This window comes from Rhinatrema bivittatum, chromosome 3 (assembly GCF_901001135.1).
Source record: "Rhinatrema bivittatum chromosome 3, aRhiBiv1.1, whole genome shotgun sequence".
Classification (NCBI taxonomy): domain Eukaryota; kingdom Metazoa; phylum Chordata; class Amphibia; order Gymnophiona; family Rhinatrematidae; genus Rhinatrema; species Rhinatrema bivittatum.
Genome location: NC_042617.1, coordinates 33,430,418 through 33,450,380, shown reverse-complemented (window position 1 = coordinate 33,450,380; position 19,963 = coordinate 33,430,418). Strand labels below are relative to the sequence as shown.

Sequence of the window (19,963 nt, the reverse complement as noted above, 5' to 3'; positions counted from 1 at the left end):
CTGAGATATTTTCTGTGCCATGAAGTATGTACCTAGGTATAAGCATCCTTCAAAAGAAAGAAGCATTTGCAATCCCTTTTTTTCCAGGAAGGTTAAGTGTCTAAAGAAACCATTTCCTTTAACAGGATTTTGTTAAAAGATTTTAGGACTAGGATAGGATGGCGTCCCCCCTGCTTTCGTTGGAATCAGAAAGTACTTGGAATAAAATCCCTGCTCTCTTTTCTCTGGTATTAATTTAAAATATTTATTATCCGCTTTTAACAGATTCACTGTGCTAAGCGGAGTACAAGAGCAATAAAATACAATATAAAAAACAGTAATCAGCATCTAATAGCTTAAGTTAATATAGTTTACACCCTAGTCCTTAATTTTGAACATGATCAAATTCCTCTTGGAAAAATAATGCTTTCAGATCTTTATGAAAAATGCAAACATCATCCAGGGAACGTAATGAAACAGACAAATCCCAGAGGCCCACTATCGAAAATAAGCGGGGTCTGGTACCTTTTAGGTGGGCAAGCCTAACAGAATTGATAAACTCTTCCCTTGAGAATGTAACGTTCAAGTAGGAGTGTACAGAGTTCATTTGGCCAGGTAAGAGGAACAGTTCAGTTTTAGAGACTTAAAAATCAAAGAAAATCTTAAATTTTTCATAGAGAGCCAGTGTAGTTGGTATAAAATTGGGAAATCATGTTCCCAAAGCACACTGCTGAGTTTGTAATACCTGCAGTGAATGCAAATAGGAGGCTGGAATACCTATATACAATGCATTACAGTAGTCTAGCTTGGACAAGACAAATGCCTATACTATGTTCTTAGTCATTAGAATCTAAAGTTTAACAGAGATGAATAGCATCCATAACTTAAAATAGCCGGACTATACAACTGTCAATCTGTGGTCTGAATGTAAGATAAAAATCAAATTTAAAACAGAAGTTCCTCACTTTGGTTTTAAAACAAACTACAGATCCGTTCTTTACTTCAGATGGTAGGTTGGGATCATCAGGAATACAAAGTGCTCCAGCTATGGACAAGTTAAGAGGAATGGATTTCAGTACAATGGCCTCTAAGAGGGAGGAGAGCTACCTTTGCAGCTGTTCCTGATGTTGAGAAACAAACCATGAGCTTCTCAATGGGTAATTTGGCAAGGTTTCCAATAGATGACATCTGTATCCTTTTCTAATTATGCTGAGTGACTGAGGTAATTCTGGGCCAATGTAAAACCTCTCCCTCCTGACAGGAAGATTCTTTGGCATCGATACTGGGATGTTGGCTTTGCTCTCCTGGATGCAATCAAAACCCTATTCCAGACTTTGGCTGGGATGACGGCTGTAGCTTTTGGGCCCTCTGCTGTATATGATGAAAGTGAGATACTTACTGCTGATGGGGATAAAAGGGTGAAGGAAAACACCTCCTTGCAGGATAAAAGGATCTTTTCAGTGCCCCACTCAAATACCTCCTAGATAAGGAAAGTGTATTTGGAGTGGTAGTGGAGAAGACCTGAAGCATAGCACAATGGCCTTTAAAGTCAAAGTGGTGGCTCAGATTATCTCTAAAGAAATTCTCTCCACTGCAAGGCATGTCAGCAAATCTCTTGCTCATCTTGTCTAAGGTTTAAGGCCTGCAACCATGCAAGCCTATGGTAGCCAATACCTACTACAGAGGCTCTTGATGCAGTTTCAAAAATCATCACAGGTTGACTGGACCATGTATTTTCCACATGCTAACCCTTGTCCATTAGTGACCTTTCGGGCATCATGAGTCTAAGGGAGATGGCTCTAACAATCCGATCACCTCTTTCAGGATGTTCTGCATCTTCTAGGCCATAAAGAGCTGATACGATGCTATGTGGGGCATTAAACATAGTGCCCTGAAACTTTCTCCTAATAAAGTCAAGAATGAGAATCCTCCTCTTTCTAACCCTTTTGGCCTTTGACAGTGGATTTATCCTCATTCGACTGACCGAGCAGTAATTTCTTTTTAAATCTGAGCACCTTTTGGACATAGTATATTATTTTCACCTTCTTGTTTACTAGTTACACAGATAGGGGGTTTTCTGCAATCTCATCTGCCTGCTGCAGAACTCGATGGATACAGCCATGATATCTTTGGGTGGGGTGCTGATGGGGAGAATAGGGCAGTAACCATAAACTGGAGGATGTCAAACATTTTTTACTTGGGTTTTTTCTCTTTTTGCTAGGAATAGTCTCTGCCATTTTTTTTAATATAATCTGCTAAGGAGAAGTCTTCCAGAGGAGACTTCCTCCTTTCCTGTGAAGGAGAGAGGCTCGTAAGCATATCCACAGGAATACCCAACCTGGTAGTGTGCATCTGGCTAGAATACCAAGCTCCTTTATCTAGACATTATTATTGAGTTTATTTTTAAACACTGATGAACATCCATGCCTTGGGGAAGCTTCCTCCCACAATATATACAAAATTGACAATGGTGTGGCAGTTCTTGATACTTCTCCAGGAACCAGTAGCAGTTCTTTCCACCAGATGCCAGAGTCTCCAGTAGCAACCGGACCGCACTTTGCAAGGCTATTGATGTCTACGCCAATGTACCGATGCCTGCAACTCTGCAATCCAATGCCACTTGGATCCTTCTGTCCAACTCCTCCTTAAAATCTGTCCATGTCAAATACAATATGGGAAGCAGGAGTGATGGTCACATCTTTCTGGGACATTTGAGAAAAATCAGTGCCTCGGAACCAATGCTTCTTGGCCTTCACTTAATGCTGCTGCTGATGAAACAGAATACTTAGCTTTCATTGTTTGGGAGGAACCAGACAATGGTCTCAGTTTCTGGCATCTATGGGTGCTTGATATTCCAATAGTAAGTTTTAAATAGCAGCTTTGAATGTAATCTCAAATGAGGTCTCCAGAAAACTATACTTCTGCATTTTCATGATAGCAGCAGCAAATCTCATAGTATAGTTTTCCAGTACATATGCTTCTGTGGCTTCATAATTCATTTATTGTATCTCATATTGCCACTGTGTGTACAAAAATGTGGTTCTCTTTCTAGCTCCGTCTTAGCTGGAGAACTACATTATGAAATTTGCCACTATCATGAAAATTCTTCCAGAGACCTCATTTGAGACTGCATTTAAAGCTGCTGTTTGAAACAGACTATTGGAATTGCATCATGTTGGAGTGAATACCATAACCCCTGAGAAAGCCTGGCAAAGGGAAAAACAAAGGCCTTTGTTGGGGGTCTAAGGATATTTTGGGTTGGTTCAAAAACATCATTTGGACATTTATATATGAAACACTGAGTTTTCCAACAGATATGCTTTTTTGGGGGTCTTTTCTAAGGATATGCCCTGCACCAATCCCTTCTTTTTCACACATACACACTGCCCTTCCCCCTTTTCACACAGGCACACCCACCCCAGTTGATCTTATCTCCCAGCCCCCCTCTTCTCACCCACCCTCTATGTGCCTTCACACATCACTTCCTAACTCCCCCAAAATGATCCCCCATTTGTCTGCTCTATGCTTTCTTCCTCCCCTTCTGTTCCCTGCAGCTGAATAAGGAAGCAGCTAGCTGTTGTCTGTTGAGGAGATTCAGCACAGCAGGAAGGCAGCAATTCTTCAGCCAGCCTGCTGCCCCCAGATTTTTGCCATTCTAGGCACAAGCCCAGGATCCCTATTGAAATCCAGGCCTGATACAGAGCCCTGTGGTATCCCACATTTAGACTTCCACAGCTCTTGAGATATCAGCACCAATCATTACACACTGTGTCCTTTAAAGACTAACAAAAATCTCACACACAAGAATTAAACAAGACAAAATTGACAGTATCAACTTCAGTTATAAAATTACAGTTCCACAATACATCAGTCTGATTACAAGACTTCAAAAATATGAGAGAAATTGCAAATATCTAATCTGAACTAATAGATTTTATACTTCTTGAAAAATATTAACGCAAGCAAAAAAAATTATCAGCTTACAGATTTCTCCTCCTTTTGCTCCGATTCCACTGATCCTTTCTCGGCAATTCTCCTCCTACAAACATATGAAGAGTTTATCAGTCACAGCTATATTTTAAAGGATCATGAAAGCAACATAGTACCTGATTAAACAAAGTTATCTGTTAATTTGAAAAACCACTGGTGATGAACAAAAGAAATGCAACAGACATAATTCTAAAAAATTTGTTAAATAATTTCCCACAGAGATTTTGGGCTGACATGCATTTTCAATAATCACAACTTCTTTCCTAAGCAAACACCTAGCTCTTCAGTGGAGTTTAAGTAAGATTAAAGAATTCTGATTTGCTTGCCCTTTCATATGGGCCATGTTCCTAGAGAATCCGTTTTTGTGCATGAAGATTTATTTATATATGGTCTTGTTTTTCTGATTTATGCTGTATGTATTGTGTTTTATCCATTTTTAAGTGCTCAATTTGTATTTTGTGTTTTTAAATTATTACCCACTAGCAACAAGTACTGTTTGGACTAGAGGGCTAGAAATGTAGAAAATAAATATTTTCTCATCTCACCTCCTGGCGAGTAGGGCACTCATTTCTTCCATTAATCCTGTGCCTCCCATGACAAGAGGTCCATTGCCACGACTTGTCTCCGATTTAGATGAAACAGTGTTTACTCCTATGGCACTACCTCCGCTTTGACTATCTTCACTCTGCTTACAAAAGTTATAGTTTGCTTATTTCATTACAGAAGATCAAGTTACTTAAGTAAAAAGAAAACCAGTTACAGAAATATAAAGTTTGTGCAACAGTTTGACTTCACAGTTATTGCTGTTGCTTTCTAAAAACATATGAATACATTGAAAATCTTTAATTTTATATTTATGCATTCCAAAATACAGAAATAAATTGTTATAACATACCTTATCACGAATGCACTCAAAACATGATCACAATATTAAATCAGTAATTAGATTGGCAGTACTTTGAAGGGTATAAAAAAATATTTCCCCATTATGGCACAAGAAAATTTAAGAAAAGCATTTCCATTTTGAATAAATGGTATTGAAAGGAGTAAAAATACATCTATGTACAATATGAGCCAAGAAATTAAATATTTAGGATCTTTTTAATACATATTAAGACTGATGCCAATGAAAAAATGTGCCAGAGGAAATAAAAAAATAAAAAGAACTTAAAAGCTGCCGCATTTACCCTTGACACTCTCCTGAGTTTGGCTCCAGCAAGTGCAGCTGCTAGTCCTGTCAAGGGGCGATTCTCTTCTAACATAGGTCCCACATTAAATCCAGCAGCAGGAAGGGGAGGAGCAGGTGGAGGTGGTGGGGCCGGAGGAGGAGCCTGGCCAGGAGGGGGAGGAGGCAGGCCAGGTGGAGGTGGAGGACCTGAAGAGGGAAGTGGAGGTGGAGGTGGTGGACATGGTGGAGGTGGGGTTCCTATTGCTGGAGATAGTCCTGGACTAGGTGGAAGAGGTGGAGCAGGAGGAGGTAATGGGGGTCCTTGAGCAATACCTAAAAAAATAAAAAATACATATATTTAGTAGAAGAAAAAACAACATGTTAAGTGTCAGATCCTGTAATTAGAAAATGTTACCTGCAATTCATGCTCATAAATCAGATTCCTTATGACAAATATGAACTTGTATAATTAGTGTGTGCTCCTTCTGTTCATGGAGGAGAACAACCCTGCTTGACAAAGTTTACTCTTAGTTATATGGGAATAAAACCAATTCTGGCAGGAGAAAGACAAGCTGTTACAATAGACAAAGCCAGCATGTGGTAACTGCCACCTATGCCCTCTGAACACATCTACTGGGCAAAAATATTGTAAGATCAAAAAGGCAGAACTCCAAAGTTTTTCATGTATTTGAATATCAAAACACTGGATATAGACTCATTTGTTAATACAACTCCGTGACCTTTGCAAAAAAAAAAAGTTACTATTAGAAAGATTAAATATGCTTTTCTTCATTATAATCCCTCTAGAAAATATGCATACAGGATAAAGGAATTAATCCTTTCAAAATAAACCAAAAACCTGTGCACATAAGAGCTGAGTACAGAAAAAGGGACAAATTTAGAAAGCAAGCAGATAAACACAAGCAAAGTAGTTCATAAGACAAGAAAAGCACTCAAATACTTGAGAAAACAAATGTTGTGTTGAACTGAAAATGTAGCGTCCATATGTAAACTGGCGCTATACACATTTCTCTATTTTTCTTTAAATAAAATCAACATTATCTCAAATTGAAATAAATGTTTTTTTGAAGCACAAGAGTCAAATTACACCATCAGATCAGTCAATTTGATGGTTTCCAACACTAACTTCTCCCTCTAGAACTTGTCAGGAAACAGTTTGAATCAGCCCTTAAATATGTACCAATTAAAATTTTCATGCAGACAAAAAATGACCACTGCCTATTTACCTTTCTTAAAAATATGTACACCACAGAAACAATGCATCAATTTTTTTTTCATTTGAAAATACACAATGTATACCCCATATACAGTGGCTATAGAAAGGCTATACCCACGTGAACATTTTTCACATTTTGTTTTGTCCTGCATCAGACTTGCATGCATTTAAATTAGTTTTTTTTTCCTACTTAACACCATACTCCACCACCTTTCAGGGTCAAATGTGTTTCACTGGGGATAAAGCATATCCATATCTAAAAAACAAAACTGAAATCCAAGAATTGGATAAGTCTGCACCTCTCAGAGTCAATACTTGGCAGAAACACCTTTAGGAGCAATTACACCTAGCAGTCTGTTGAGATATGACTCCAACTTTGCACATCTAGTCACCACTATTAGACCATTCTTTTTTTTTTTTTACAAAACTGTTCAAGGTCTGTCAAGGTTCTTGGGAAGCACTGATGGACAGCAATCTTCAAGTCTTGCCCTGATTGAGGTTAGGGCTCTGACTGGGCCACTCCAGGTCATTTACCTTTTTGTTCCTTCGCCACTCCAATGTAGTTTTGACAGTATGCTTCGGGTCGCTGTCATGCTGAAAGGTGAACTTCTGTCCCAGTTTCAACTTTCTTGGAGAGGTCATCAGGTTCTCCTCAAGGACTTTTTTCTACTTTTCTCCATTCATTGTCCCTGCTATCCTGACAAATGCACCCGACCCTGCCAATGAGAAACATCCCCATAACACGATGCTGCCATCGCCATGCTTCACAGTAGGGATGGTGTTCTCGGAGTGATGTACTGTGTTGGATTTGTGCCCAATGTAACACTTTGCATTCAGGTCAAGGTTTTTTTTTGTTTTGTTTTGTTTTGTTCAGACCATAAAACATTTTGCCACATGGCTTAGTATGCCCTTGCATACTTCAAACAGGATTAAAGACTAGCTTTGAAAATGGCTTTTCTCTTGCACCCTACCATACAGGCCCATTTGTGGCGTGCTTAGGATACTGTTGTCACACAAACACTTTGGCCAGTCTTGGCCATGGAAACCTGTAGTTCTTTCAAACTTGCCATTGGCCTCTTGGTTGCCTCTCCGATCAGTCTCCGTGCTTAGTCAAACAGTTTGGAGGGATGGCATGACCTAGGAAGGTTCTTGCTGCTGCCATATACCTTCCACTTCTTAAAAATCATCTTGACCATGTTCCAAGTGATATTCAAGGACTTTGAAATTGTTCTATACCCATCCCCCAATCTCTGCCTTTCTATATCTTCATCCCAGATTTCTTTGAAATGCACTACCCAGCAGGGTAAACCAATAGGAACTGCTGGATTTATGTCATGTGAATCAGTACAAATTGACACAGGTAGAATCAATTCACTTGGTATGTGCTTTTAAAGGCAACTGTTTATACTAGAGCTTTAAGCATTTAGGATTGCTACAGAAGTACAAGGTGGGTAAACACATCAAATTAGCTATTCCATGTTATTTCTACTTCATTTTCTAAGGAATTCTGTAAAATATTTTTCATTTGGTAGTTGTGTGGTAGGATATGTGGATACATTGAACGAACATGGTTTTAATGCATTTTATTTCCAGACTATAAAGCAACAAAAGGTGAATATTTTTGGAAGGGGGTGTATACTTTCTATAGCCATTGTACATTTTTCTTCTGATGAGTGCTTGGGCTGCTCTTTCAGGACATTTTCACTATTTCATCTTAATTTAACATGTATTAGAAATTCTCCAAGCAGTCAGACAATACAGTATTGTCCCATCTCAGACAATGTCCTATCTTAGTTGTGTAATTTGAGGGACCTAGCTGTTTAATGAAAACATGAAACATAGAAATGTTTTGATTTCTCTTTTTTTTTTTTTTTAATTTTGTTCATTATTGGTAGCAGATACTTCTAATGTTATGGGCAATAGTTAGGTACCCTGATTTTGCAACTGATTCATGCCATGCATAGCACAATTCTTATTTGAACGTATCAGCAGTGTGTTAAGGTGTACTGCAATATATGAAGCTTAAAATTAAGATAGAATACAATCCAAGTTATGTGGGGAATGCTGTTTCATATACAGTACTGAAAGACTGAAAGCATGTGGGTCAATGCACTCAAGATATGCATATGAAAACTGTATACCCTTGTGTGTTATCCCCAGTAGCTCTCAATCCTGTCCTCAGGAGTATCCTAGGCTAGTGTGATTTTTAGGTCATCTATAATACACAACCACCTAATTTTTCATATTCATTACAAATTACCTGAGCAATATGCTGGCTAGGGTGCTTTTAAGTATTAAGTTTAGAATCATTTATTCACTAGAGGTCATGCTATTTATTGGGTATGTATATACATACATGCACACATACCCCCTACCCAGAGGTGTCGAAAGTATTTGGCATTGTACCTCAATAAATCCAAGGTATGCATACTCTTGGCTGTACACTAATGGTTCTCCAATCCATGTCTTAATGGCTCCCAAACATGTCTTGTTTTCAAGGCATTCATAATAAATGTGCTTAAGTTATATATGCGCACATTTAATCTAAAATTGTAATTTGCCTATTTCGGTTACACTGAAAACTATACCTATTTGAGGGCTCAGGTCTAGAGCTGAGCCCCATTAAGATACACATACATAAAAATAGGTAACCTATACACATAAAATCAAATCACCTGAAGATATCTCTATAAACAATCTGTGTATGTTTATATGTACATACATCAATATACACAGATAAATTAAATATTTGTTCTGTAAAAATACTAGTGTAATTGATTTATACACAGTTCATGTGACCTGCATTATGCAAATCTAAAGAGCATTAAACAGCTTTCCACAAAACTCTTCCAAATGTGTGTAGAAAGGGGCCCCACATAATACCAGATTAACTACCAGTTAAATAAAAGAAAAATAAAAGACAAGTCCCAAAGAAAAGAGGTGGATATTGTACAGCTTCACTTAACTACTTATAGAGACACATTCAGAGATATCCCTAATCACTGAGAGCAGAACTACAAAGTATATGGAGATCTCACCATAAAGCAGGACCAAAGGTCTGAATTCTTAGGCACAAATGTTTCCCAGAGTACAAGTTGGTACAGGATGACATAACTAAAGACCTCTTCTAATGTGACAAAATATAATTACTAAAACCCTGCATCATTGGTCAACCCCAAGGATAAGGAACATAGTGAAGGATGGCAGGAAAAAAAAAAAGTAATACAAAGGAGTGAGGAACTTTGGGATAGAAGATAAGATGCTTAGCTACAAATACTGAGACTCTGCTAAGAGCCAGTGAAAGGAATTAAAACTTGATATGCAAATTTTTGATTTGGCCTATATAATGTGGAACACAAAGAAAAGCTTAGAACTCTCTGCTTTTGCTATCTTGCCTTCCTTCCTGTAACTGACAAGTTCATAAAAGTAATGAAGAGAAGTTATAAAATGACAGTTTCCTCTTGATCTCTGGGGGAACTCTCAGGTAGAAACATTTGAGATTTATAAGAATTAATAACTAATTTTACTTTCTCTCATAATAACCAGACAATGAATGCACACATACAGAACTAACTAGCTCAAATTGTATAAAAAGAATACACATAATGCAAACAGCAACAAAAAAAGTCACTCCTCCTCCTAAATTTAAACATAAAATAGCATCAGTCTGTTGGAAACCAAAGAAAGTTTATAAAGGTGGGAGTTGGATTTTATCCTGAGTCAAGGCTGGAAGGCCGATTATCTAATTAGGATGAAAATTCAATAACGCCGTAAACAAAATTTAGGATAGGGGATAAGTACCAAATTATGAAGAAATAGTGTAAGGAGCATATAGCAAGTTCATTGGCTCTGAAGGCTGAAGTAACCACCACAAATGAACTTTCCAGGTCATGTATTTGAGCTTACTTTTACTCATGCTTTGCCTCCACTGATTACAAATCTCTTACATACATACCAGTGTGATGTCCTCAAGGACTGGATTTGGGGACATCTACTTTAAAGGAAGCTTCACATAAAGAAGGCCCCACAAACTGTACAAATAAAAGGTTGCACGCGCAGTCATATGCAAAAGTTTAGACACCCCTAGTCAAATTGTATGCGTCATTGAATCTAAGTGAACTGAATCTGACAACCTCCAAGTGCTACAAAGTTAACATCTTTCTGCATTTTTAATGCAAAAAAAATATATTTGCTGATTTTAACAGATTAAAAATAATAAAAAGGGAAATATGGTCTGTGCAGAAGTTTAGATATCCTTCCAGTTGATTCATTACTAATTTATTTAAAAAGTTAATCATGGCCATAAAGTTGATAGACTTGTTAGACCTTCAATTAGGTGAAGACAACCCCATGGTTGAAGAAATTCTCTGATCCTTCTAGCCTCAGGTTGTGATTGCTGTTGTCCTGTCTACTTTTAGCAACCATAGGTTCCTCTAAGCAGCAGCTGTCTAAAATGAAGATAATTCACTCTTACAAAGCATGGAAAGACTATAAATATCTAAAATGCTCTCAGCTAGAAACTTTAACTGTCAGAACATTGTTAAGAAATGGAAGTTACATAGAACTGAAGTCAAGACAAGATCTGGAAGACCAAGAAAACTAATAAAACCGCCCCAAAACTGTTCAGATCTGCAAAACAGAACCCACAAATCATTGCAAACAACCTGCTGAAAAGTTTAGCTGTCAGCAGACTAGTTATTCACAGAACAGCATTGCTTACACAATGATCTGTGTTGAAGGCGTCAGGAGGAAACCTTTTCTGACTTCATCACAAGTCATCATGTAAAGTGTGCAACACAAACCCTTGATAAGCCTGAATTTATTTATTTATTTGTGGGTTTTTATATACCTTCATTCGGTTTGCCATCACAACTGTTTACAAAAGTGTTAGCAGGTTAACATATCAATGTGTTCATATTCAAGGAAACAATATACGATTACAGTTTTAAGTTAGATAGTACAATAAGTTTTGTGACAGGTTATAGTAATGTTATGTTTGGGATAGTTGTCAATCTTCTTAGAGTTGTGTGAGTCGGAAAGTGTAAAATTTGCTTGTAGTATTTAATGTGTCCTTGTCTCGTTTGGTTTGAGGTTGTGACACCAGATGTATGGTTTTCATTGAGTATCTACGGAGGCTTTAGTGAATAGCCATGTTTTTAGGTCCGGTTGAGTTCTTATTTTGATTGGCAGGGAGTTCCATAGCTTGGGGCTGCCAATGGATATGGCTCTTTCTGGAGTTGTGGTGAGTCGCGTGGTTCGAGTGGGAGGAATTTTTAGGAGACCTTTGGTTTGTCGAGCGAAGGGCTCGTTCTGGAGCGTGTAGTTCGATTGTTTTAGATAACCAGCTGGATTGCAGTCCTATGATGGTTTTCTGTAGTATTGTTACTATTTTGTAGTCTATTCGATATTTAATTTGGAGCCAGTGCAGTGTCATGAGGGATGGGGTGATATGGTCATGTTTTTTTGTTCCTGTTAGTATTCTAGCAGCTGCATTCTGTAGGATTTGTAGTGGACGGATTGTGGTGAAGGGTAGGCCAAATAGTAAGGAGTTGCAGTAGTCTGAATAGTAAGGAGTTGCAGTAGTCTGAAAATCTCCTTCTAGCAATTTCTGACACCATCCTCATAGGCATGGACCAAGGGAAAATCATACCTCCTTGCCATCCTTGATATATCTGCAGCCTTTGATACCGTCATCCACCAAATCCTCCTCTCCCGGCTTGCAGAAATTGGTATCTCTGGCACGGCCTTATCCTGGTTCTCCTCGTATCTCACCCACAGAGAATACGTCGTACAAATTGATAAGTGTGAATACTCACACATTCCTCTGACACAAGGTGTCCCCCCAAGGATCTTCCCTATCCTCCACACTTTTCAATATCTATCTCCTCCCCCTGTGCCATCTTCTATCTGACATAGGTCTGAATTTTTTCCTGTACGCTGACGATGTACAAATCCTCATCCCCATACAAACATCTCTCAAGGCCTCCTTACAATATTGGGAATCCTGCCTTTCTACCATTAACTCCCTACTAGCCGACCTCCACCTTGCACTCAATGCAGCAAAAACTGAAATCCTCGTCATCTCCAATCAACCTGAATACACATATCCTTCCACCATTTCTGCTCCCCCCTAACCCACCCTACCTTTTCCTCTGTAAAAGACCTCGGAGTCCTTTTAGACCAACACCTCAACTTCAAACCACACATTCAGTCCCTACTAAAAGGAGGTTTTTACAAACTCCACATACTCAAAAAACTGAAGCCACTCCTCCATGCCCAAGACTTCCGTTTAGTCCTGCAGACGACCATCCTTTCCAAACTGGACTATTGCAACGCCCTTCTGTTAGGCCTCCCTTCCTCCACCATCAAACCGCTTCAAATCTTGCAGAATGCGATGGCAAGAATAATAACCAATACCGGCAAGACTGAACACATAACCCCTATTCTAAAGGACTTGCACTGGCTCCCAATCCCTTTCCGTATTCAATATAAAACCCTCACCATCCTGCATAATACACTGCACAAAAATAACACCACATGGCTCAAGGACATGCCTCGCTTCAGAATCTCAAACCGCCCCACTAGAACCACCCTCGCCGGCACCCTGTACACCCCACCCCTCAGAACCGCCCACCTTACCAATACCAGGGAGAGAGCTTTCACTATCGCTGGCCCCACACTCTGGAACTCCCTTCCTCCCCACCTACGACTCGAACCCTCCTTACACAAATTCAAAAAAGGCATCAAGACATGGCTCTTCAGACAAGCCTACCCAGATATCAAACATAGCTCTTCCTCCCCCTCTCATCCACCTCCCCCCCATCCCCCCTTTCCTCCCTGCCCTCGGTTTTGTTTTTTGGAGTCTTTCTTCCTCCCCCCCCCCCCACCACCTTACTCTGCCTGCCTTAGACATGTACCAAGGAAATTATGTAAAATAGTTAATTTTCTATTGTTTGTTACTGTTCATCATTGTTAATTCCTGTCATTTTTCGCTAGGCTGCCTCTATAATTCCAGCTGTCTTTATCCCCTACCCCCTCTTCCCTTTTCTTGCCTGCTCCCCCTACCCGCCCCCCTTGTTCAATGTATTTTCTACCTGCTTCAGTTATTTGTAAATCGGCGTGATGTGCCCTACGAACGTCGGTATAGTAAAAGTTCTTAAATAAATAAAATAAAATAAATAGTCTAGGTTGGAGAAAGTGAGTAGTTGTAAAACTGTTCTGAAGTCATTTTGAGAAAGGAAGGGTTTGAGTCGTTTTAGGGTTAGTAGTTTGTTGTATCCTTCTTTTAGTCTGTTAGTGATGTGGTTCTTGAAGGATAGTTCGCTGTCAATGATGATTCCCAGGTTTCTTGCATGTGTGACGGGCGAAATTGAAGATTTTGGGTTCTCCATTTTGAGAGGTGCTGTAGTAGTGTTGCTGTTTTTCCTATCTAGGATGATTATTTCAGTTTTATCTGTTTATTATGAGTTTTAGATCATTTAGCAGTTTAATTTCTGATAGATATTTGGCTGCATCATTGTAAGTTGCTTCCAAGGTGTTGCGTAGTGGGACGAAGTGCTTTGGACTGATGAAATGAAAATCTAACTGTTGGGCCACCATTATACAAAATACATTTAGGGAAAAAAGGATGAAGCATTTGAAGATAACACCACCTTGCCAATTAGTAAGTATAAGGTTATGTGGCAGCCAGTGGCACAAGTATCATGAAGGTTGAAGGAAGAATGTATTAAACTAAACATTCAAGTACAGGTATGGGCAACTCTGGTCCTTGAGAACTGCAAATCATCTACCTTATAAATGGGCTCTGACCGACGGCCCGTAAATGCGCAGTAGAGAGCAGCTGTACCGCGCATGCGCAGGTTAGCATGTCGGTCAGAGTGGAGCGTGCCTGAAAAAAAATATGGCGCTGGGTCCTTAGGAGCAGGAGGAGCAATAGTGGCGGCGGCGCCACGCGTGAGGGAGGGAGGGACACCCCCCCCCAGAGATCTTCCGTCTGCCGGTTGTGGATGAGCTGAAAGGGGATGGGATGTGACTGAGGGGAGGGGGAGGGAGGAGGGAGGAGAGAGTGAGGGGAGGGAGGAGGAAGGAGAGAGTGAGCTGAGGGGAGGGAGAGAGGGAGGGAGACTAGAGGGGGGAGGTGAGAGGGAGGGAGACTAGAGGGGGGAGGTGAGAGGGAGGGAGGAGGGCGAGAGTGAACTGAGGGGAGGGGGAGAGTGAGGGAGACTAGAGGGGGGAGGTGAGAGGGAGGGAGGGAGAATGAGGGGGGGAGGGAGTAGGAAGGAAATGGACCGAAAATTTTTTTTTAAATGTAGCCCGTTGTTACGGGCTTAACGGCTAGTATTATATATGAGAAAGATTTGCATGCACACTGCCTCAGTTGTATGCAAATCTATTTTATGCATATTCATTAGGGATATCCTGAAAACCCAGCTGGTTTGTGGTTCTTCTGAACCAGAATTACCAACCTTTTCTTACATGTTAAAGTCCTATAGTGAAGAAGCTGAAGCGAGTTTTGGTATTTCAGCAAGACAATGATCCAAAACGTATCAAAATCAACCATGAAGTACTTGCAGGAAAGAAAGAAAGATGGAAGTTTTCGAATGGCTTTCACAGTCCCCCAATTTGTGAGGAGATCTTAAACATGCAATGTATGTAAGAAGAGCTAAGAATATTTCTCAGCTAGAAGAATTCTGCAAGGAAGAGCAGGAAAAAAAATTCCAAAAGCAAGAACAGACTCTTAGCTGGTTACAGGGAATGGTTGGAAACTTATTTCTGCCAAAGGAGGCGTTACAAAGTACTGAATGAAAAGGAGTCCAAACTTTTGCATGCGCCATATTTACTGTTTCATTTTCAATCTGATAAATTCATTTTGCAGTAAAAATTGCAGAAACATGTTTAACTTTGTAACATGTAGAGGTTTACTTACAGATCCACTGAATCATATAATTTGATCAGGAGTGCCTGAACTGTTGCACACAAATGTATATGAGGTGACAACTGCCACTAAATGGAGTTTATCTTTAAACCAGACTGAAATATGCTTTATGATCTCCTTCTGGAGGAACAAACCAGGAAGGCTAGGAACAAATCCATCTTGGATGGGTTCAGGTCACAGATCTTATTTGCTCCTCTTTATTCAGAAATCACTCATGGGGGACGCATGTTCCAACTCAGCTTACCAAGATATTTTCCTTTCGCATTTGGAAAGTGACAATTAGGGTTATACTATGAGAAACTGCCCAATTTCACAACCTGATGGTCTCACAACACAGAAGGCCAAGTCCAAACTTGCTTGTTTAAAAAATATAATCAAAGATTTAACCTTTTAGATCCTGCTCATTGAAGGAATTATTTCCTGATGCCCCTTTTTACATATGTTAGTTAACTAGACCCAAATGGTATAAATATGGTATAAAAAAATTTGCAAGTAATTAAAAGTACGGTATATGAAAAAATGTTCTACTTGTGGAATGTTGGTACCTAAAAGGTTAAACACGTGTACCTTGCTTTTGAGACAGAGGGAGGGAGATGCAATATTTAAATACCTCAGAGATATCAATGCAGAGGTGGTGGGTCTCTGAATGGAAAGGAGACTTTGGAATGAGTGAAAGGGGGTAGATTCAGAAGTAATAAAAGGAAATATTCCTTTACAGAAAGGGAGGTGGATGCACAGAGCAGTTTCCCAATGGAGGTGGAGGAGACTAGGAAAGTATGTGAATTCAAGAAAACATGAGACAGGATACCTGAGGGAGTGATAGAGATTGTAGAGCTGAGCAGCTGTGTGGATGGGCAGACTAGGTAAGCTGTAGGGGAAATGTTGCTTACCTGTAACAGGTGTTCTCACAGGACAAGCAGGATGGTAGTCCTCACATATGGGTGAGTACCGAGCTGAGGATGTCTGAACATGCACCAAATGTACCCAATGGCGTGCAACAGGCACAACAACTGGGGTGGAATTTGGTAGAGGGCATCCTGAACCCCACTGGGCAGGCGGAAGGGTGTTGGTACATCACGTTGGAAACAGGTTACACAGGACAGACTGGCCAAAGATGGAATCTTGTCTTCCGGCTTTGTCCAAGCAATAGTGGGCTGCGAAGGTATGCAGAGAACTCCAGGTGGCAGCCCTGCAAATGTCAGGAAGTGGCACCGATCGTGGGTGTGCTACTGAAGTTGCCATGGCCCTCACAGAGTGTGCTTTAACACAGTCTTGAAAAGGAATGCCTGCTTGCTGATAGCAAAAAGATATGCAGTCCGCCAACCAGGAGGAGAGAGTCTGCTTACCCACAGGTTGCCCTAATTTGTTGGGGTAGAAAGACGAATAACTGAGTGCTCTTCCTGTGGGCAACTGTACAGTCTAGATAAAAAGCTAGAAATTGTTTACAGTCAAGTGTATGTAGAGCCTGTTCCCCTGGATTGGAATGGGGCCTGGGAAAGAAGGTAGGAAGTATGATGGATTGATTAATGTGAGACTCTGAAACTACCTTAGGTAAAAACTTAGGGTGAGTGCGGAGTACCGCCCGGTCCTGCAGGAGTTTAGTGTAAGGCGGATAGGTAACTAGGGCCTGCAACTCACTAGCCCTGCGAGCTGAAGTGATAGCCAATAGGAAAATCACTTTCCATGTGAGATTTTAGGTCACAGGAGTGAAGAGACTTGAATGGTGGTTTCATGAGCCGACCGAGAACCAGGTTAAGGTCCCAAGAAGGGGCCGGAGGACGTAAAGGTGGCTCGATGTGGAGCAAGCCCTTTAAAAAGCATGTTACGAGGTATTGTACCGATATAGGGACATCCCCGACACCTTTATGGAAGGCGGCTACTGCACTGACAAACATTCTGATGGAAGAGGTCTTTAGATCTGACTCTGACAGATAAGAACATAAGAAAATGCCATACTGGGTCAGACCAAGGGTCCATCAAGCCCAGCATCCTGTTTCCAACAGTGGCCAATCCAGGCCACAAGAACCTGGCAAGTACCCAAAAACTAAGTCTATTCCATGTAACCATTGCTAATGGCAGTGGCTATTCTCTAAGTGAACTTAATAGCAGGTAATGGACTTCTCCTCCAAGAACTTATCCAATCCTTTTTTAAACACAGCTATACTAACTGCACGAACCACATTCTCTGGCAACAAATTCCAGAGTTTAATTGTGCGTTGAGTAAAAAAGAACTTTCTCCGATTAGTTTTAAATGTGCCCCATGCTAACTTCATGGAGTGCCCCCTAGTCTTTCTACTATCCGAAAGAGTAAATAACCGATTCACATCTACCCGTTCTAGACCTCTCATGATTGCTTCACGGAAGCCTTCCACAAGAAAATCTTACTCCTATAAATGGAAAAGGTTTACATCATGGTGCGCTCTTCAGTCCCTTGATGCCAGAGATGGTCCAAAAACTTTGGGATTGGACAGGAAAAGGGATCAAGGGACTGAAGAGCGCACCATGATGTAAACCTTTTCCATTTATAGGAGTAAGATTTTCTTGTGGAAGGCTTCCGTGAAGCAATCAAGACACAGGAAACTGGGTCTGAAAGGTTAAGTGGTTGAAGGATTAACCTTTCAACATCCATGCCGTCACAGACAAGGCCTGAAGATTGGGATGATGTAAGGCACCTGTTGTTTTGAGTTATCAAAAGTGGGTCCTTTCCCAAGGGAATGTGCCTGCGGATGGAGAGATCCTGTAGGATTGGAAACCACACTTGGCGTGGCCAGTGAGATGCTATCAGGATCATGGTTCCCTTGTCCTGACGTAGCTTCATGAGAGTCTTCGAGAGAAGAGGAAGTGGAGGGAATTCATAGAGCAGACCGGTTGCCCAGGAGAGGGAGAATGCATATCTGGGCTGAGAGTGTTTGCTGCGAATGAGGGAGCAGTAATTGTCCACTTTGTGGTTCTGAGGGGACGCAAAGAAGTCTGTCTGAGGATATCCCCATTGTTGAACGATTGAGTTCGCTACCGAGGGGTTGAGAGACCACTCGTGCGGTTGGAAGACGCGACTCAGCTTGTCTGCCAACACATTGTCCACTCCCAGCAAATAGGTGGCCCTGAGGTACATTGAGTGGGAGATAGCTTCCGCCCAAATCTGCGCAGCCTCCTGACACAGAAGGAAGGAGCCTGTGCCTCCCTGTTTGTTGATGTACCACATAGCCACCTGGTTGTCTGTCTGAATCAGGATGACTCGATTTGATAGGCGATCCTGGAAAGCCCTGAGAGCATATCACATTGCTCGAAGTTCCAGGAAATTTATTTGGTGTTTGGCTTCCTTTGGAGACCAAGACCCTTGTGTCTGCAGATCGTCCACGTGGGCTCCCTACCCGAGGTTGGAAGCATTGGTGGTGAGAATGGCTTGAGGATTTGGAACTTGAAAGGGCAATCCCTGGAGAAGATTGTTTTGATTTTTCCACCAGGCGAGAGACAGACGGATTGAGTCTGTTACGTGAACAATGGTCGACAGAGGCTGAAGAGATTGAATCCATTGTGACCTCAGAGTCCAGCCAAGTGGGCCATTGGTGTGACATGGAGTGAGGACGCCATGTGTCCCAGAAGGATGAGAAATTGGCGAGCTGTTGCAGCATGTTGAGACTGCAACCGGTGAGCGAGAGACACGAGAGTTAAAGCTCGTTGTTGAGGCAGAAAAGCTTTTCCTTGCAAGGTGTCCAAGTCTGCTCCAATGAACGACAAGGTTTGAGATGGGGCTAAACAAGATTTCTCATAATTGACAAGAAATCCTAGTGAAATTAGAGTATGTAGAGTTAAATCGAGGGACGACCGAGCAGTTTGCTGAGTTGGAGCCCTGATTAACCAGTTGTCCAGATAGGGGTAGACGTGAACACCTTCTTTTCTGAGGAAAGCTGCGACAACTACGAGACATTTGATAAAGACTCGTGGTGCAGACGCTAGGCCGAACGGAAGCACTCGGTATTGATAGTGCTTGGGGCCTACTAAGAACCTCAGGTACTTGTGATGAGCTGGAGTTATCGCAATGTGGGTGTATGCGTCCTGGAGGTCCAGAGAGCAGAGCCAGTCTCCTCTTTGTAGAAGAGATAGAAGCAATCCCAAAGTTACCATCTTGAACTTTTCCCGCTGAAGGTACTTGTTGAGAGCCCGTAGGTCCAATATTGGACGGACACCCCTTGATTTTTTGGGGATTAGAAAGTACCAGGAATAGAACCCTAGGCCTTGCTGCGAGAGCAGAACGGGTTCTACTGCTCTTGACTGGAGAAGGAGGGAGACCTCTTGATCCAGAAGAATGGAGTGGTCGGATGCTCTCCACGTCTGCAGAGGTGGGGAGTCCGGTGGCAGGGCGAGAAAGTTCAGATGGTAACTGTAAGTAATGATTGCCAATATCCATTGGTCGGTTGTGACTGACTGCCACATGTTGTGAAAGTGGCACAATCGACCTCCCACTGGTATATGTGACAGAGGAATCTGGCTGCTGCTCTCCAGGCGGAAGTAAAAAACCTGAGGCAGGTCCTGGCTAGGGAGCTGTTTGTGGTTTTTGTTTTTGGGCTTGGCGAGTCTGAGGCTTTTGATAAGGTCTCGTACTACGGGACCTTGCTGGTGGTGGATAGGCCTTCCTTGGACGGTAGAACGACTT

General features: G+C 41.3%; 1 protein-coding gene across 7 annotated transcripts in view; it reads right to left on the bottom strand.

The window, feature by feature from the left end:
• The window catches only part of ENAH (ENAH actin regulator), a 432,953-nt gene that overhangs the window by 102,955 nt on the left and 310,035 nt on the right, over positions 1-19,963 (bottom strand). For all 7 annotated transcript variants that reach the window (XM_029593080.1, XM_029593081.1, XM_029593085.1 and 4 more), the window contains 3 exons: positions 5,157-5,470; positions 4,515-4,654; positions 3,964-4,018 (listed from right to left, as the gene is read on the bottom strand). In XM_029593080.1, coding sequence (XP_029448940.1) covers positions 3,964-4,018; positions 4,515-4,654; positions 5,157-5,470 — 509 coding nt within the window. The remainder of the gene's footprint in view (positions 1-3,963; positions 4,019-4,514; positions 4,655-5,156; positions 5,471-19,963) is intronic.